Source organism: Eucalyptus grandis, chromosome 9 (genome assembly GCF_016545825.1).
Source record: "Eucalyptus grandis isolate ANBG69807.140 chromosome 9, ASM1654582v1, whole genome shotgun sequence".
In the NCBI taxonomy this organism is placed as follows: Eukaryota; Viridiplantae; Streptophyta; class Magnoliopsida; order Myrtales; family Myrtaceae; genus Eucalyptus; species Eucalyptus grandis.
The window spans coordinates 22,935,822-22,956,241 of NC_052620.1; the positions used below are offsets into that span (position 1 = coordinate 22,935,822).

A 20,420-nucleotide genomic window follows, 5' to 3' on the forward strand; every position below is an offset into this window, starting at 1 on the left:
TCTCTGTCTTTCTTCTGCTTTTCTTCTGGTCGGTGTCGGGGTCGTTTGGCTCGGGGAAAGGGAGAGGAGGAGCAGTTTCTCGTTTTTTGGGTTAATTAGTTAATTATAGTTATTAAAGAAATATGAAGAATTGGGTTAGCTTGGAATTTTGGCCTTGGGGGGGATTTTAAGGACCACCGTGTCCGTACGCGCTGCTTGCCAACCAGGGGGCTCAGGGACTCTGAATATGAAAGGGGAATTGCAATTTTTTTCTCTCTCCCTTTTTTTTCTTTTTAGGGGCGCGGTCTCCGGTTCGAGTCCTGGTACGAAGAGATTAACCCGGTTCGGTTACCCATGTGGATGGCGGGGGGATGAGGAGACTGCCTTGACGCCGCGAAGGGTTAATTGAAACTGGGAATTTGAGCATCGAGCCGTATTGCATCCGTCGTTGTTTAGGGTGACTCGTCGATTGCAAGTGTGATTTGACCAAGTTTCGGCTATTTTTATTTGAGAAATTTTTGTGCTCTAGATTATGTGTTCCCCTATTGTGAGGGCATGCTCGAGGTAGTTTTGGCTGGTCCTTGTTGTCAAAACTCGCCGATTCTCAAGAAAGTGCATATTAATTTTTGGACTTGATTGGGCAAGCGGCTAAGAGCCCATTTGATAACGATTTTGTTCCCGAAAATAATTACTAATCAGAAATTATTCTTTTTAACTCTATTCCCGAGAACAATTTCTAAGCATTTTAAACTACTCTTCATACAAGAAACTTTCTAAATTAGAAGAATTTTCCAAGTTCTCGAGCAATGCAAGTCCCTAGCTTATCATGTGGTGTTTATGTCCGAGATTTTCAACTAAAATTAATCAAAATTGTTATATTGGCAAATTAGTGAAAAGTTAATTTAAGGCTTTTTGGACAATTATTTTAAAAAATGTCATCTTGTGCATTAGGCATTTCAATTGCATGGATAGCTGGACTATCAACCATAACATAATATAATTCGTATCCAACACACTTTCTTTACATAAATTCTATGTGAACTCAATACAAATGATTGCCCTTTTATCCCCCATTGAGATTAGATTACTAAATTGAATAGCAACAAGTCAAATATTCTAATTTCTTTCCATTGTCAAGAGACAAGACATGCTATACTAATCTAATTCTTACTTCACCAAAGTACAGATATTTTCATATTTTGATCGCTCACCCATAGTAATTTAAACTTGCATCCTACCCTATCTTTAAGATTAGATTTTACCTATAAAATGACTTATTTCCTCGCTTTTCTTGAGATGATTAGGAACAGTCGGTCGTCCATTTCGTCGAAATTTCATGCTCGGATTCTGCCCGGTTTCGGATCTGCCGAGTCATGCGGTGTCGCAGAGTGATGATGTCACCATCAATCTAGAACGTCTCCTCCCTCCTCGTCCAGCTGTTTTCTAGTGAAGTCAGATGTCATCTTCGATACAATTTCGCCTCTCCACTCATCATGTCTGTGGACATTTTTGCTCTTTCTTTGACTTTTCGTTTCCCCTTTGGTTTGGAGTCCAATGGTAAAAGAGTTTGGGAAGTCCGATGATCTTTGTCGATGGAGGAAGCGGCAGACGGTGCTGCCCGTCATGGCCGCAATCGAGAGATGGAGGTCGCCCGCCCGCCAAACATCAGCGTGAACATGTCCAACATACTGAAGGTATTGATAAGGGAAAGGTCTTAAATGAAATAGATAGGTTAAACGTGTGACTTGTTTATGATCCATTTCTCGTAATGTAATTTTCCCGATTCGTAATCAATCCGACTCATATTGTTAAAATACTTTTATATTAAGCATAATCTAGAGAAACTTTTTTTTTATGATTTTATATTGTTAAAACACTTTTATTTAATACAAATTTAGTGGATAATTTTCATAATTTTTTTAAAATGATTTTTTATAATTTATTTGCATTTTCTTTTTCTTTTTCTTTCTTTCTTTTCTTTTTTTTCTTCTACGTCTGTGACCAGCGAGAGTTAGTCAGTGACCTCGACAAACTTCATAACTCACTTACTTTGGCCTCATTATTTTGTAGACTCATTATGCCGGCCTACGAAATTTGTTATGACCCATTTAAATATTTTTATGTTGTTAAAAGGGTTTTGGACGCATTTTGATAGGTTTATGATGAAATAATCTTCAAAAGTTGAAGGATTTGATTGTACGAAATGAAATTAAAAAACCATGTTATCAAAGCCATATTGATAACATAAAAGGAATTAAAGAAAAATTTAAAAATGCTGCCATGGCACTCCGTAAACTGCTTAGAGAAAAGGCAAAATGTTCTTGTGAAAGATGTGCTCCGAAGGTGGCAAATTGAGTTCGAAAACTATCTACCACCTCATGTACAAAGCCTGGTTAAAGTATAAAACTAGAACTTTTGCAAACCATGTGTGTTACAAAAGATAAAGTCTGAACATATATATCTACAGCTTGATGTACTTGGATTATACCCACTTTTAATCAAATTCAATCAAGATTCAAAGAGAGAGAGAGAGAGAGAGAGAGACTGATCAGCTCACGGATTTACTGAATATTTTCTTTTTTTTATCAACTTTCTAGTTATTTTTTGTTTGCTAAGATATTCATTCTTTTAATTGTTGATCTTATTATTAATTTGTTCAGCTTTCTAGATATAAATATCGTTTTAAGCTACTAAAATTTTTCAGTTGGACCAAGATGATATGACATGGAGGCAGCTACCATAGTAGTCCCATGGTGGATGATGCAGAGCAAGCATTGGTCAGATGCCAAACTAAGGCAGGACGAATTTGTTAAGAAAATGCCCTATAATGTTTTGAAAATGACATAGTAATCAAATGCTACTAATTTGTCATTTTAAGTGTGTTGAATAGATAACTTCTATATATAAAAGTCATATATAGATAGTGCTTATAATAGGACGTCTAAAGCATGGAAAGTCTTTGGCTTTGTAGAAAAATAACAAGCTATTGGACATGAGATGTCTCTAAGTCTTGAAGTACTTTTATAGAAAGACATGAAGTTGAGGAACAAAAATTCATTAAAGTTTGTTGTCTATTTGAGTGTGTTGAACAGATAACTTCTATATATAAAAGTCATATATACGTAGTGTTTATAATAGGAAGTCTAAAGCATGGAAAGGCTTAAGACACGTCTTTATAGAAAGACAATAAGTTGCGGAAAGAAAATTCATTAAAGTTTGGATTGACTAATACAATGTGAATAGTCTGCAAAGCTTGACAATATTAATTTGTACGGTGGAACCTGTTTTGGTAAGTAGAAAACATGTCGGGCAAACTGCAAAAGCAAAGTGTCTTTTTGAAATGACTTTGCTTCGTAGAAGAACATTGGCCACTTGACTAGATAAAGCTTTCAACGAATATTTTGAAGGTTGAAAGTATTTAGAGACATATTAAAGTGATTGGCAAACCACAGAAGCAAAGTGTCTTCTCAAAAATGACCTTTAATGCTCCATAGAAGGACATTGGCTATTTGACTAAATAAAGCTTTCAACTAATATTTTGAAGGTTGAAAGTATTTTGAATGCTTTCGCTTTCCTTTATGCAAAATATAATAATTTTTATTCTATTTTGTAATCTTTACAAAGGTTGTGAATATTTGTAATCTGAAAAAAAAAAAAAGCCATATAGTATTGTGAGAGATACCCAAGTTTGCAGAAGCGACTCTAAAAGTTTCGAGTAGAAGTAATAGGTTTTGTCCAAACCGTAACATCTCATGGATTACATGATAGATTCCAACCTTGTTGAAGTTGTTAGAGTTGGAAGAGTAGAGTAGGCTGAGCAAAAGGCCAAACCACTATAAATTCGATTCGCATTTCTAGTATCCAATAAGCTCTTTTACTTTCCATTTGATAGAAGATTGTAATTCTGCACGATTGTACACGTTTCTGGTGCACCTTCTAGACGCTGTCCATTTTGTATATTCACAAAAAGGAGGAGATGTGCGATAATAAGAGGTTCCATTTATGAGGCAACGAAAAGAGCATTTCAAAATTATAACACCATCTTTCCATGGAAACTTGCCCTTACAGCTTTAGTTCATGCGAAGGACCCTACTGACTAGTACTCTTAGGATATTAGCTCACCAAACATAATAAGAAATTATACTCGTTTTTCAGTGCCGGCCCACATAACATATGAAGAAGACAAGGTCCTGAAAGTGGCAAACTTTTTTCTGGCTGCAGTACGTTAGATTGACAAATTCAGCACGTAATGCGTCGTCGTCAATTGCCGACCTAAGTTGTCCACAGCCACTATTTTTCAATAAATTATTGATTACATTCACATTCATGGTGGAAATCGTCAAAGGGCACCATGATTCCTTCTGGCGGGCCAAGTCACGAGACAAAAGTGCGCGTTTGGATTCTTCCTCCGTCTTAGATAATCGAATGGAGTATCTTCTAGAGTTTAATGTTATTTTATCATAAAGTTTAGATCAAAAGGAGAATTATCAATTGAGTTCGACCAGGTCTTCCTTGCTTGTGTCATGGCTTGGCTCACCAAAGCTTATTGAAGCAGTAGAAATTATGTTTTTCTTTTTGTTATTTATGAAGTTGCTATCGAAATTATATTTTTTTTAGACTCTTCGCAGTGTTCAAGAATCCAGACAAGGTGTGAAATTGTGCAGATTTTCTTGGACTTGGTCCTAAGAATCCTGTTCCCATTCCAAGGGAAAGGTCAAGGTCAACTGCAGAAAAAGGGAAATCCCCCAGGAAGCCTGTCATGCAGAAGAAAGGGAGGAGGGTTAAATACTCTTGGCCTGAGCCCTTCCCGGTCTTGGTCCTGTGCGTATGAGGAGAGAGCTCATCTACCGGGGCTTACCAATTTCCAACACGAATCAACACGTTTGTATTTGATCACATGACATATATATATATTATTTTTCTTGTATATCACATTGATAAAATTATAGTGCTTTACGACTCGACGAGATTACAAAATCCAATTATGACACGTAAACACAGATTATGATATGTTTTTGAGGTCTAAGATATCCCTCCAAATTGTCTATGACGACTCCACTCGACTAGGGATAGGCATGGGGAACGAGTTTACATGAGGCGGATTTTCCTCACAAGAAACGGGTGGCTTGAAAAATGGCATGGTACGGGTCGGGGATTTTGGCGGGGCGGACCAGGTGATAATAAGCCCTATCCACTCGGTGAAACTTTCACCAACGGCGGGTGGGGACCCTACGGGGCACCATCACCCCACCGAAGGCACCCTGCGCAGCTCAGGGTGCGAGGCGGTGGTGCAGCGGATTTACTCGCCACCAGACGGGGACCGGGAACAAAGTGTCTTTTTCTTTTTATGACAAAAAAACATGCCCATTCTTTATCTTGACTAATCTTTGCGAATGTATACAAACTACCCCATTGAAAAGGCTCTACATATCATATCTTAAAAGTGATAGACTTCCATTTTCAATTATTTTTTTCTCGATGTAATCTAATATTGTAATAATATCACACCGGGGTAGAAGAAAATATATATCGTATGAGTAGACAATATGGGTTCTGTTTTCCGACCATTAGCAAAAAGTGTGCACATAAGATGAACCAAATCTATCAAAGATAGGATGAGAAAAGGTCAATAGAAATATAGAAGTTATCAAAGACTTGAGGGGTAAGATATGAGTTAGTTGACCTAGTAAATTACTTTTTATCCACTCTTTAAAAAAATCATATCGTCGTCATTTGTCTCATAGCAGGCATAAGCTTATTGCTTTTTATCTTTCCTTTTTAGAACCATTTAACAGTAAAAAAAATAAATTGGGAGTACATTATCGTATGGAGAGATATACCATATCTTAGAACATGCACACTTGGTTCTGTAGTTTTTGCACCGCATGTACGGATCATTATAGCATATTTAGATTCAATTTTTCATTAGGATTATTTATTTTTGTGTCAAATATGTGAAATAGTCACACCATTCGTACATGAAGAAAAGCTTATACCGGGTTTAAGTCAACTAGGGCACACAGTTAATTGGTACAAGTCAAACATGAACCGAGGCTTTCGTCCCCTCATGTCTCGAGTGGGTGGACGAGCTTGTACCATTCGGTCACCCTCTCATAAAGACGAAACGATTAATTGTTTATACATGCATTTTAATTTGGCGATCGCCACATGACATGACGTAAAACGACCGTAAATAAAAGCGGTAATGGAATCATCTAAAATGCATTCTGAAGGAGTCGTCACACGAGCTTCGATAGGGTAAAATGCCAAAGCGAAAAAAAGACGAAGATGAAGAAAAAAGGAACTGTTGAAGAGGTCAAATCTTTGCAGTATCCATGAAGTTGGACCGAAGGAAGTTTCTCAGTTTCTGAGAAACACATGTTGCACCATCACAGGGGTCAAGACCAGCTCATCAAAGCAAATTTCGTTAGTCAGCCGGATGTTCTTTTCGGATTTTGTTCAAGAAATCATAGTCACACCAAATACACATGATGTCATCTCCTAGTGAATGCTTGACGCGATCGACATCTTCATTGTAAGCATCCAACGACAATTGACAAGTTAAAGCCTTATCTTCTTAGCAAGACTACAAGACAAATACAATAAGTCTCTCTGGCTCTGGAAATGTCAAACTGGTGAAACTACCCCGAAGTCTCGCGGATCCTGACGTAGTAGCCCGATAAAGACCGAGTTATTCGAAAATGCCTCAACTTTAGATGACAATTAACCCATGGTCATTGCAAGACCAAGGGCATCTTGATCCGCTGCACTCTTGACTCCCTCAAACGTGCACAATAGGGTATGGAGCTTCTTCGTGCCTACACCACTGCAGGTTCTGCACTCTCCGATTTTGTAGACATGACCTTACATATCGGGATGGCATCGTTCTTGCTCAAAAGCTCCATGGACGGATGAAATTCAACATCACGCATGAAAATTCTATCTCCAATGTCTAGATTGCTGACATCTACCTCAATCTTTGAAGGAATGTGCTCTGCTGGGCAAGTAAACTTTAGACTGGTTCTTATTGCATTCAGATAGCCCCCTGTTTTGCAGCAAATGGGTACAATAAATTCAAGAACATAAGCAACCAATATGACAGAATATCACAACAAATGGACAATTACCAAATTAAGAATTTTTGAGTGCCTAAACATGATTTCCAGGAAGAATATCCCAAACTGACATTACCAAATCCTTAGAAACAAGGAAATAGGCCAAAATTCTAGAAAAACTCAAAACTTTCCAAATTAAAGATCCCCCAAAAAACCAAGTAATAAAGGCTTGCAACTACACATTCATTAAAGTCGCCTATAATCAAGACTTAGCCTCACAGAATGAATTAAACTAATGAGGTGGGTCCATCATAACCCCCTATTGCAATACAACCATCTAGAGAAAATTGTGCAAATAAACAAAATACGAAAGATAGTAGCGAAACAGCCCCATTTTCCATTCCCCTTCTTAAGCCACAAGAGAAGATACTGGAACATATGCTCAAGCTATCCCCCAGTTTCCAAAAAGCATGAATACCCCCACCCATCATTTGTCTTTTACTCCAAAATGAAAAGAAAGAAAAAGAAAAGAAAAAACACTACCTACTAAAACCGACATTCCTACATAGCAAGGTATTCAAACAACCTTCGCAAAGAGCAACCTACACCATAATTCAGTTACCCTGAGGAATGCTGCTTTAGTGAAGTTCACTGCACAAATAGAGTCCAACCATTTGCAAAGAAATGCAACATCATGTCCAACTGCTTGCTAGATCAAGAACCAATTTCTTTACAGGCCAGTTCAATAACAAGTTTCTCCCGTCAACAATGAAAATATATGCTGTTGCACTTCATATATGTAATTGACTCTGGGAAATTCAACTTTTCCAACCGATACAACTCAGCCTAAACTCTTTAAATATTACCTTGGAAAGCAGTATTTACAATACAGGAATAAGAAATAAAACTACGGATCCTATAAGTTCAAAATTATTGAGAAGCAAGAATTGCATTCATTGAGAAATTTGTACTCTAGCCTCAAACTTAATACAACCACAAAGTTATATGATCCTTACCTTTCTTCAGACCAGGACAAACTTCCTCTCCTTTGAAAGCAACAGGCACATCAACCTTCAACTTCGATCCCTCATCGGCCCAAACGAGCACCAAATTCAATATCTTGCCTGTTTCCTCATCCCTATGAACCTACAAAACCAATAGGACATGCATCAACACTCAACCAAACACGAATTTCAATGACATTCTCAACTTAACAGTCACCGCCATTTATCTCCATTGCTTATTAAAGGGTTCTACAAGTCCTAATAGAATCATCCACACGGTGCCTTGCTGAACTGAATTAGCTTTTATCTGGGTCTACATAATTAGATGAATGGCTAATGTAAACTTCAGACTCATTTACATTTCATGTTCGCCCATAGAAATAAGACTCGCTTTTAGTTTGCTCATAACAATGCTCAAGTCGTAGCACTGTTTGATTCCTCCAAACAATAAATGCTCGTAGACAATCACGTCTACTAACTTGATTTTAGCTCCGACACAATGTGTTTTTTTCTCCTTCTGTATTTAGAATTCAAGCCTTTTGCCTGTAACTACTCTACCTAACTGGGATCAAACTATACACATTGACAGACTTGTTCCGATATGGAGTATAAAACAATAATATTCATCAGCCACTAGCTCATCAAATACTATCTAACAACTATGCTCGCAACGCAGAGGAAGAAAGCACAAGTAAGCAAAAACCCATGTCTTATTTCCTTATTCTCCGCAAACAATTGCACCCAATGGCATCAAAATGCAAACTTTTTCGCGGCTGGTTCTGCAATTGCAATTTACTCTGAGGAACAACCGGCGCCCACGAAATGTACGATCAGGGTCGGGGCGAACGATCCTCACCTTGACCGGAAGGACTTTCCCGGACTCGAGCAGGGTGGACGACCCGGACCCGGCCCGAATCTGGAGCCCGAAGGTCGTGGAGCAGAAGAAGGGGAGACGCACGGAGCTGAGGATGGACTTGATCTGCTTCCTCTCCGTCGTCAGCAGGTACTTCCTCGAAGGAGACCTCGCACCGGGGTCCTTCTCGAGGAGGCCCTGGGCGAAGACGACGGTGGGGATGCGCCCCTGAGCTCGGTCCCTGCTCGCGACCCGGCTCCCGCTGCACTCTCGGGGGATGGCCTGGATGGTGTGGTAGGAAGAGCTCGGCGGCGGCCGGACGGGCGGCGGAGGGGAGCTCAGAGCCGCCGTCTTGAGGCCGCCGGCGGCGGCGGCGCGCCACCACCTGGCCATGCTAGAGGTCTGTGCGTGATTTTCGCGGATGTGATTTTGGGAGTGTTGTCGAGGGTTTTGGTGCCGCGGGGGTTTAGGAAATGGGCCTTCGAAGCTTCAGGGCTAGTTTGGCAAAATTACAAAATGGTCCTCCTGTGTATTGTAGATACTATCTAGTTTTGGGCCCGTATTTTATTTTAGGGTTAATACCTGAAAAACCAAACTATACGTATGTGATAAATTTATCTTAAACTATTTTTTTTATCATAAAAATCATAAACTAATACACCGTGACAAATTTACCCGATCGACCATAAAAATGGTAAACCGATATATCATGATAAATTTACCTCAAATTAATTTATTCGACCACTAAAAGTCTCAAATTGATATATTTATAATAATTATGCCCCATGTTAAATTGGATTAATATCACAAAAAATCATAAAAATTGTAATTGTGACCAATGGAAACTAAAATCCTAAATTGGTATACTAATCAACCGTCACGTATCATTTAATTTAATAATTTGATAGTAAAATTTAATAGAAACTAATATAAGGTAAATTTGTCACAAGAATACCAATTTTATAGATAAATTTGTCAAATGTGTACCAATTTAAGGTCTTTGGTGATCAAAAAATTAATTTTTGATAAATTTGTCTCAGGTGTACCTGTTTAGGATTTGACATTAACCCTTTATTTTATAAAAAAAAAATTACCCATAAATCAATCTCCCTATGATTTCAAAGCAAATTCCTCAACAAATTCCTTGCTTATAATACTCTTTTGATGGTCTTATTTTTTTTTCTTGACAAAATAATGTACACATTCATCCCTCAATTTTTAACTTATTCAATATGGTTTATGACGTTTAATTCAATGTGTAATGTCATCCCCGAATTTTTAATTAATTTAATATCCTCCCTAAACATTTAGTAAATATTCAATTTAATTCATAAACTACATAAAAAATCAAAAATTATCCAATGAAATTTCTGAATTGCGGGACTTGCGAAGACTTGTGATGATTGATCTACGACAAGAACTTGAGTTATTATCAATATACAAAATTCAAGCATTCAAGTCCTACTACAGCAAACATGATAAATTTCGGTGAATATGCTTTGATAGCGATTGAATCCTCGCAACCGATCGCCCCCTTTGTCACGAATTAACCCTCTTTACTCCCACTACTCCTAGATTTTGTTGATAGGCACCGTCAATGTCGAGTTTCACCATCTTCGCCAGAGGTTTACCAATGAATTTCACCATCTTCTCCATAGAGGTTTACCGACGAACACGTCTTTCTCGGGTCGATGCTCAGAATCCCCAATCCCTAATGCAATTGGACAATCCCATAAGGCCACAACATATGAATAACAGATTATACCTCGCCAAGGTAATTCAATTATGACGGTTACCTTAGTTTCCAATCGTAACTCATATCATGGTACTTAAATTTCCCAAAAAAAATACTAAGAGATCGATGGTTCTATACAATCTAATAGTACAACAAATCTAGTTTGAAAAATGGAAGATTTTGTTCAAGACTTATTTGATTAAACTACCAACTTCAACCACTGGGATTCGCCCCAGTGACCATCCTTCCAATATGGAAGGAGGAGGTGAGGGATTCAAATCTCCACCTTCTCAGGGGGATGGGATGGAGACGTGTAAGTTTCAAGAGTGAGTTTCAACTCCCACGCCCTGCACGAGGCAGGGCAAAAGTCTGAGAGTGAGTGTATTCTAGGAATAGAATAGGACTGACCAAAAAAAAAAACTACCAATTTCACAAACGTCTCATGCAATGAGGGATATAACGGCTAACTAAATCAAGATATCAAACAATATATTTCTAGTGACACTGACTAAAACAGTGGAACCAAGCCATCAAGTCGATCAATGCCGCAGTGATCTGATATAGATCAAATTGATGGACACAATGCCTAATATAGACACGCAATATGGAGTGAAACAGCTCATGCAATGTCTGAACTTCCCCATCACTTCAGCAAGATAAAATTATCAAAGTCAAACCATCATTTCCAAGGGATATGGAGGATAACATTACATTCAATCTGAATCCGATGACACTTCACTGTGAGGCTTCAGTTCGTTAATCATTTTGGACAGAGCTTCCCCAAAATCTTCCAACTCATCCTTTCCGAAACCCCAGCTCCGCACTAACTCAGCCCCAGGAGCTCCTCTGTCAACTCCATACCTACGGAGATATCCAAGCCTATTTTCCAGGTATGGAAGGATCGCACTGCTGGAACGGAGTCTAACTGCCATAGGGACCGAATGAACCTCAAGCGAACCTTTCAATAGCGGACTTGCTGTTGGGTTCTCCAAGAGCTCACCACGCTGGCCCACGACATTCTTAAAGATGGATGGAAATGGCAAGGGAATTGGAAGAGGAGAATGAGCCACTGATAAGTGGCAGAATTTTGGCCTTGTCGAGGTATGCTCGTATGTGGCATGTATCGTGTCCTTCACTTCAGAAGCTGATGCAGGATGACCACCTGTAGTAGAATGTAACATCTATGTTTTAGACCAATGGCAAATAAGGTAAATTATGAATTGTAAAAAGGTATGACTATACATGTTACTCATTCACAGCTCAATAAGGTTGTTTCACAAGACAGTTGCGCAGAGTAAACAAATTAGTGAAGCCGATCAATGGAGCAATTGATTTGGGCAGCAATAGTGGATTTAACAGAGTCTTGCTGCAAGAGATGTGGTGAACTAAGATTGGCAAGTTACAAATGGTGTAGAATAAGAGTAGAGGCTGGACTTTGGAGTTGAGAAGTCGTAATCCACAAATAAAAGGAATGTAAGGGAGCAGCAAGTTTTTCTCTGCTATCTATCTGCAGCAACCGGTGATTGACACTTAATTCATCATCCTTCTGGTCTATGACTCAGAAGGCATTTTAATGAAGGTGCAGAAATTTGAAGTAGAAAATGTCCATAAAATAGCTTTCCATACACTTCAAATGTGAATATGTGCCTTGAAGAACTCAACGCTCCCTAAGCATTATACTTGGAGCTTGATGCATCACCCATTTACCACAGCAGAAATTACTGTTAGACTAACAAGTGAACTCTGTTGACTCTTTGAGAATGAGAAAAACATGAACTATTAAGCCCTCTAACTAAAATGGAAAGTTTGACAGTTCTCTTCAATATATCCTACTCCCTTGGAGGTAATATATCCCTAACATCTGTAAATTCAAAATCACTATTCATCCATCTAGTCTGCTCCATTTTCAGAAAAAAAATTCTAACATTTTCTTACCAAAGCATCCAATAATTCCTCAACCGATCTCTACCATATATTGAATTCATTGGCTCGAAAAGTGGGAAAAAATTATAATTGTAGGAGGATCTGTTCTGGACTAAGATCCCAGGCTTTCAACCCCAAATATTTATTGCCCTGATGACAAGCTGTCTAAATAAAAACTAAACTAATGAATGAGAGCTTAAGAGCCCATTGGCAGTGCAGCTATCAGAAGCACGGGACAACATCGGTAATCTTCCTCTGGTGTCAAGAGAAACATTGCCAACAAATACGAAATGAGATGCCTCCAACCATGAATTTCTACCTGGCCCAAGCACTCCATGAATGGTCATAGTTTCGACAGCCTGCAAGTCTTCCACATCCTCTGTTATCTCAGGCGTCACTGGATGCAAGTTGTTGAGCAATCTTTCTCCAGACTCTTTCCCTGTAATTCACAATCTGATAAGTTACCGAAATCAAAGATCAGTAAGTCAGACCCAGTGGGAGATTGCTATTAAGATGTGTACCGGTCAAAGAAGGTGCAGGCATTGCCATGTCCAGAATAGCCACCTTATTTCTTCTAGACTGTCCCGATAGTATTCGTACAACATCACCAACATCCACAGCACCAGACACATAATGCAGATCGGCAGTGGGCGCAAGAGATCCCATCCTAAAAGGCAAACTAATAGAGTGTAGAGCAGCAGCATAAACAGCACTACAGTGGTAAGGTCTCTCGTCCTCGATGCAAAAGAAAGAGGATGCTCTACCTTCAAATTAACAAAAATAGAAGATTAGTCAATTATAGTTTGGCATACAGACCATTTCCACATGTGCATTTGCAGTTGTCTCATATAGAGAGGGACTGGGGTAGAAAAGCAATCTAGTATATAAATATTGTCATCCCAACATGGAGACAAGACCAGGGAAATGGCAGATGATTACTTGGACTAACAACCAACAAGCATGTAAATAGCAACAGAAATCGAGTGCTATCATAAGCAGTTTTCATTTTAGAAAGTGTTATTAATCAATATGATTTTTGTTCGGAATGTTAAAGGGTAAAAATGGCAAGTTAAAAAGACAATTACAAGTATACATTGCAAATAGGCGCCCATCATTACTCCAAATGCCTATAACAGATAGACATAAGTTGAGTTTTTCATTTTTGGATCAGACAGACAAGACATAGGCTTACTTGTACTTAAGGAAGGTAAACCAACCGGCACAACAAGATGACAGTAAGATGCAAGCCGTGAAAATGAAACTGCATCATGCAGACTCCTCAAGATGGTTTGCTTCCGCTTTCCAAGGTTTACATAAGACTCAGGAGCCCGAAGTGCATAGAGCAAAACTGGTGTGTTAGAATATTCATCAGCAATGTTCTCCAGTAATTCTGAAGCAACAGCTGAGAAACCGCCAGAATCATCAACCATAAATTGGAAACCCTGTCCAAATCACCAGGAAATATTATCGAATGATACATACAAGGGAAATAAATAGCTCTAATCAACTATACATTGATTAGTTATTGAATGATATGTACAAGGGAAATTTCAAAAACAGCTCCAAGCAACTATGCATTGACTTGCAAAGAGAGTTTAAAGAATCACTGCACAAGAATTCAGTAGAACATGATGAAATTTACTCAAGCAGAGTCGCCACAAGAAAGTAATGGAACTCAACCAGTCATATAATCAAGTCTATCTTCAACAAAAGATGCTATAAGAGTGAAAAAAAAATGTACTCTTTCCTAATTATAAGGTACATAAATGACAATACAGTGCAGGTAAAAGATGTTTACCTTGTAATTAAAAAATAAATACAGTGCACATAAATGAAGCAAAATATTTCTAAAGATGAAACTAAAAGATTCATTCCAAGACTATAAGCTTTTGGTAGGTAATAAAGGAAGAGATTGAAATAAGAAATTTAATTACACCAGATATGTACAGGGAAAGAAAGGAGAAAAGAAAAGGCAAAAAACTAAGGAAAACATCAACAAAAAAAAAAAATTCATTCTTTATTTTTTTTTTTCCACAACATAAAAGGACCAATCAAAGACTTTAAGCTGTATCCTATGCAATTGCATCTTTTTTCCAAACGGTTAAAATGGCAGTATTCACATCTCGTACCTGAACACGGTCACACTCTTCTACAAAAACACGAAGCCTCTCACTTATTTCTTCCCCTTGCAAACCATGAGATAAGGCATCCCTTCCGATTCCATAATTGTCAAATTCCCGAGCATCCATCCACAATCCACTTAATTCATACAAGCTCTGAGGATGATAGTGGACTTTTGAGAAGTCTGTCCAGAATTTAACACCCTTTCCCAAGCTTTCAACTATATCCTTATCCTGATATTCTCCTTGAGGTCCACTCTTATCCACAGCTCTATCCTGCTCTTCATACAAACTTTGCAAGAACAAATTCTTCTTATGACGTTCAGCCGTATGAGTGGATACACCAGCAGTCCTACATATCAGTCTTCATATATTCAATTTGATCAAAAAGCAGATTAGACTAAAGATATATGTCATCTGCATCTTTACAGTGAAGTACTTTGAAAAAGCACAGGACATAATGTAAACATGAGAAGTTGATAAAAGAAAAAAGGGAGAAACATGGCTTGCAATCAGAAAGCCTCATCAATTAACTAGAAGGTCATCACTAGCAGGGGAGAATCTTAATTGTTGGACTGGATGGAACAGAGAACGTGTACTTAAGTACGACTAAAAAGAGACTACAAATAATATAGATAAAATGCCACAGAAAAAAATCAAGATACCAAACCTTCCACGCCTATAAGTAAGCCAATTCAAGGTAGGAGAACTAGCCACAGAAAAATAATCAAAAGATAAAAAGAAGAGAAAAATCTCTAAAAGATTTTGACAAGACTAGCGCTCTTCTTTCCTTGTGGCATGGAGCGCCAGATTCCTGTCACAGCAAGCTCTGCAAATAGTGGTCTCTGTTTGCTAAAAGATATCACATCACTCCACAAACTTAAGTAAATAAATCTCCTGGATCAAAGTATCAATATAGTTAAAGCTGTAGAATATACTCATTCAGACAGAGTAACCCAAGATAACGATGAAACTAGCCTAGCCTTAAAAAATGCAAATAAAAGTACAAATCACTCTAAAAGACAATGAAGGCATTAATTGCGTATAGCACAATGAACATCACAAACTTGAAGATATGATTCTTTTTGCCATACCACATAGCTTGTATTTAGTTATAATCTACAAAAATATCTTATACAACAGTAATTACATAGTGGATGCAGAATCTTCCACTTCCACTAATAATGTCCACACATTGATCATGAAATGCATATGACAAGCAGGGTAATTGAAGATGATCAAGAAAATTTATCCTTTCCATAATTATACCAAATTTTAGCAAAGATGACAATATCCTGCTCATGAGTATCCAGATCGACAACAAATACTTGGTGCTTGAGCTGCTAAAGCCAAAAATTAGTGCCAGAATTCTCACCATGTAGTGATATCCGATGGAATTGTCGGTTCATGGTTGTACAATGTACCATGTGAACTCATAGATCCAAGAGATCCTGCACGTCAATATCCCAGCCCAGCGGAATTAGAATAATGGCATAGAACTTAGAAATTTCTTGCAAGACCACAATGATAGATAGCAAATCTCTTATCAACATTTATTAGGAACAGCTTTGATTGAGCAGTTAAGGAGCAAAAGAGAATTGCGTAGACATGGAGAGTATATAATTACTAACTTCAAAAGTTCTTTGTAAATTTTATTCATTAACCGCTGCATGAAGGATGCACATTTTTCCCTTCCCTTCTTGTCACTCAGAATGGCATCATTTCACTTTGCTGATAAGGCTCCTACTAAATTTCTTATATCAGTTTTTTCACATCTGACTAGTGATATCATATCATTATCATCCCACATTTGAAGTCAATTGAGACTAAAATGATAAGAAATCGAGTACCTTGAAAGTCTATGGAAACCAGACGAGGAGTGTAAGTCAAAATTCCCTGCAAATGTTCAATGAACAAAATTTTGAGAACATCAATTCTGAAATATCAGAAGGATTTAAGATAATGAATGGGGGAAAATTCTTGAAGAGATGCAATCTACTCAACTTTAACATGAGATGGAACTGACATAGCAAACTACTCGCAAGGAAAAAATCCCACTGTCTTAGAATGTCAATCAGACATCATTAGTCGGCCATGGAACCACTTGCAAAAATGGTTACTAAGGTTTGTCTGGAGTAGCATCTACCTTTTGCTTTTGCTTTTTCAGAATCATGTGGCTCACGCATTTTCTTAATCTTAAGCAACTGAAACTGTCATAACATACAAATGTTGACACATAGATTCACATATAATTTTTTCACGATCCTCTACAATTTGAATATATTTTAATTTTCAGTAGGAACGAGAGAGTGGATTTTTCCTTTATTTCCATCAAAAGAGACATACCCAAATTTTAATGTTAGATTGTGCCACTTATAGATATGAACACACAAAAGTTTTGAAATTAGCAGATGATATCCACAAAGAAATAGCAGACATTGGTCTTGACAAAAAACGAGAACATCTGCACACTTATTAAGGGTATATCAAATCATCGTCCTCAACAAATACACTAATCAATGCTAAAACAAAAAATGACATAAAGTACAACCATGCAAACTAAACCATCCTCCCACTTGTTTATTATGAACCACCAACCAAATGTTAAAGTAGCTTCACAGCAGAAGTCAAGCAAACAAATTTCACCTGTTGTGTCTCACCAGTGCGATAGAGAACATCCATATCTAAGTGCTGCTTCTTAAAGACAGAGTCAGCACAGGGATCCTCAGCCAGTCCTAGTAATTCATCCTTCAGCGTCGAACATGAAAGTTATCAGAACATACCAGGAGTGAAGTGAAGCACTTCCCATCAAATAAAGAGACATTTGGCCTAATTCATAATTTATGCTTTGCCCGAGTTACAAATGTGTCCAATACTACTTCATGCAATCAACAGGAAATTAAATCATCCATGAAGAGCCGGTATTCTTTAAGAACTAAAAGCAAACGCCTACCTTGACAAGCCAATTAGACACAGTACACACATCACCATGATCCACTGAAACTTCTAAAGGTGGAAACGGTAATGGGACATCGAGGACGGATTTAAGCAAAGGGTTTATCAAGGGACGTCGCAATCTCTTATTGGGCACCAAAGAAGACTTAAACTTCCACTAGCAGTTTGAAATGTCACTTTGCAAATCAATCATGCAAATTCATCTCATTTTAGCTGGCCCTAGGCAGCAGGAAACGGTTAGCAACTATTCCAACTAGGCAGAACATCAGCAACGCATCAAATTTCAGCAGGAGAGCTCATCTTAACTAACATGTCAGATCATTGCCCAACGGAAAACAAAAGGGTTCCCCTTCCCAGCACACTTTGCAGACGTACTTTTGCGAACCCAACGCAGCACTCCAAAATTACGTCTCGCCAGCATCGCCAGAAGCAGAGTTAGCACAAGACAAATTACCCACGAGTACTCTCAAACTAACTGGCTAACGAAGTATCGTGACCAAAACAGATGTACCATCTAACCCATGACCGGAAAGAAAATGAAAGGACAAAAAATAAAAATAAAAACAGAAAAAATTGAAGGAGAAGAAGAAGCACCTGGAAGTTCCAGAAGTGAGAGCCGACGAAATTAGCAAAACCTCCGACTTGCACCGTGACGATTTCCTTCATTGCTGCGTGGTAAGGGGAGTTTCCTCAGATGGGCGCAGAAAAAAGCAAACTTTTTTTTTGTGGGTTTGAGCTTCGTTCTTCCTTCTTCTTCTTCTTCTGTGATCTTTCGGGGTTCAAGCCGAGCAGGGACTGTCGGGCGGGTCGTTTCTCGGCATTCCCGAATGTGCGAAGGAGGCAAAGCGCCTGAAGGAGGGACTACTCAGTGCACAGGGGAGAGGCAGCCGAAAATACGGTTTTACCCCTCTGTGAACGTGGAAAATACAAAAATGGTCGCTCAAACTCGACAATTATTCCTCAATCAATTAAAATGCATTTGATAACAATTCTATTCTCGAAAATAATTTTTACTTAAAAATAATTTTTTTTAATTCTATTTCGATAACAATTTATGAGCATTTGAAGGCGTCAAGTAACTACCCTAAATTTCTATTCTCGAAATAAAAATGTGTTTAGTAAATCATTTTTTTAATCTTTTAATCATTTTATTAATTTTCTTTTCTTTTCCCCTTTTTATCTTCTCCTTAGCTGGTCGACGAGGGCTAACGACCTAGCTAGAATGTCATTGACCCCTAGCGACCGGAGCCACGATAAGGCTCATCAACCCAAGGTTTCCCTTGGCTCGATATCGCCCAAATCTAGTGAAACCAACCTTGCCCAACCATCGAAGAGGCTCAAGGCCAAGCCTCACTATGGCTCTTCATCGTGGCTCGACGCCACCAGCCAAAAGGAAGAAAAGAAGAAGAAGAATAAAAGGAAAGAAAAAAAGTTAGACTTGATTCTGGAATTGTTCTCGGTAACAAAGAGATAATTTTTTTTATTTCTTAATTCTATTCAAAATTTATTTTCGAGAACAAAACAACAGAATTAGTTATTATTTAACTCATTAACACATAGGCCCTTACGATGATAAACCCACAAGTTTCGTGCTTATTGTGGAAAAGATAAAATGAAAACCTTCCAATTTAAAATTTTGTATAAGGTATGGCCAGAATTATAAATGGAAACCATTAAAATTATATTGCCAACAATACTTTATTTGGATTTTTTTTTCACCGTCGATCTTCTATATGAACTCATGTAGAAATATCGATTTTTTTTTTTATTGAGAGTATTAGAATCAATTCACTGATTACTTTTCTAAATGGTGGTATATTGAAATATCGTCAAACCAACTCCATAGGATTAAGTTCTATTGAGCTTCTAATACTCATAAACTATTAAATCATTTACATGATGCTTGACTCCACATAGCCCTTTGTGGCATTTTCATAAACCTTCAATACCCAAATATGCCAAGTCGCATATTGAATATTCACTATTTCAAGTGTTGCAACTCTCTTGATGGATGTATTGGGAAAAATGCGGATTTAGAGGTGATATTGAGTTGGGGACCGATAGTCCTCATTCAACATAAATTCTCCCAAATATTTACCTCGTGTGACCGTTGGAAACTATAGAAAGTGATATAAGTCTAACTTAGAACCGATCTATAAGTCTAACTTAGAACCAGTACTAACTTATTAAGGCAAACTAGGAGCCAAGTGAGATACTCTTGCTATCTCACTTGGTTATACTAATTGCCTAATTAGTAGCTTTTCAGTACCTTAATTTAATTGATTTGTTACCAAAGAGATTCATGCAATCTCTAACCATTTTATTACTACGCCACTAAACGATATCCATGCATGGGTGCACAGCCAAGAAAGAGTAAACATCATAATCAATGCAATAAAAGTAATGTGTAGGAAATTAAATTGAACACACGACATTGTTATTAACCCCATGACAGCAATCCTCCTAAGCTAAATTCAAATTCTGTCTGATTTCTTTTCTAAAAGATTATTGTATCAAAGCTTAACTATATCAAAGGTACTCTCACTAAAATCCTTGAACTATATGTATATTAACTACGTGAAACTAGGTTAAATCTAATGCGAAAGTCCAACAACTTACTCAAGCCCTCATTTCTAGCCATTTTCTGATTTTTCTTTTAGTTTTTTAATTAAAATCCGAAAATGGGGACTGGGCTGGGCCCTTGGGCCCAGTCCGAATAAGGAAGATGTGGTTTCGCGGGCCAGGGCCACAAGTGCAAAGGGGCTTTACTAGCTAAGCCTTTCTCCAGTTCAAATC

General features: G+C 38.0%; 2 protein-coding genes across 3 annotated transcripts; both read right to left on the reverse strand.

Moving 5' to 3' along the window:
* Window positions 1-6,388: 6,388 nt before the first annotated feature.
* On the reverse strand, window positions 6,389-9,343 carry LOC104418602 (50S ribosomal protein L25). Its single transcript, XM_010029984.3, has 3 exons — window positions 8,895-9,343; window positions 8,051-8,180; window positions 6,389-7,024 (listed from the first exon to the last, which is right to left on the reverse strand). The coding sequence occupies exons 1-3, from the start codon at window positions 9,282-9,284 to the stop codon at window positions 6,798-6,800; spliced, it is 747 nt and encodes a 248-aa protein (XP_010028286.1). The 5' UTR covers window positions 9,285-9,343; the 3' UTR covers window positions 6,389-6,797.
* A 1,756-nt stretch (window positions 9,344-11,099) lies between these two features.
* Window positions 11,100-18,485, reverse strand: LOC104418603 (protein misato homolog 1). Of its 2 annotated transcripts, none has more exons than XM_010029985.3 (9): window positions 18,219-18,485; window positions 17,316-17,417; window positions 16,520-16,565; window positions 16,045-16,120; window positions 14,679-15,021; window positions 13,742-13,991; window positions 13,071-13,313; window positions 12,869-12,988; window positions 11,100-11,788 (listed from the first exon to the last, which is right to left on the reverse strand). In XM_010029985.3, the coding sequence occupies exons 1-9, from the start codon at window positions 18,288-18,290 to the stop codon at window positions 11,340-11,342; spliced, it is 1,701 nt and encodes a 566-aa protein (XP_010028287.2). In that variant the 5' UTR covers window positions 18,291-18,485; the 3' UTR covers window positions 11,100-11,339. The 2 variants fall into 2 exon arrangements, with proteins under 2 accessions (XP_010028287.2, XP_010028288.2); XM_010029986.3 differs by having other exon boundaries at window positions 17,330-17,417; window positions 18,219-18,484.
* Window positions 18,486-20,420: the final 1,935 nt, after the last annotated feature.

Excerpts from the sequence above, each read along its gene's own strand:
- LOC104418602 (XM_010029984.3), bottom strand. The coding sequence starts at position 9,284 with ATGGCCAGGTGGTGGCGCGCCGCCGCCGCCGGCGGCCTCAAGACGGCG. Across the intron at positions 8,181-8,894 it reads GGAAAGTCCTTCCGGTCAAG|GTTCATAGGGATGAGGAAAC; the intron begins GTGAGGATCGTT and ends TTGGTTTTGTAG. Across the intron at positions 7,025-8,050 it reads TTGTCCTGGTCTGAAGAAAG|GGGGCTATCTGAATGCAATA; the intron begins GTAAGGATCATA and ends GCTGCAAAACAG.
- LOC104418603 (XM_010029985.3), bottom strand. The coding sequence starts at position 18,290 with ATGAAGGAAATCGTCACGGTGCAAGTCGGAGGTTTTGCTAATTTCGTC. Across the intron at positions 17,418-18,218 it reads CTCACTTCTGGAACTTCCAG|GATGAATTACTAGGACTGGC; the intron begins GTGCTTCTTCTT and ends TCGACGCTGAAG. Across the intron at positions 16,121-16,519 it reads GGTTTCCATAGACTTTCAAG|GATCTCTTGGATCTATGAGT; the intron begins GTACTCGATTTC and ends ATTGACGTGCAG.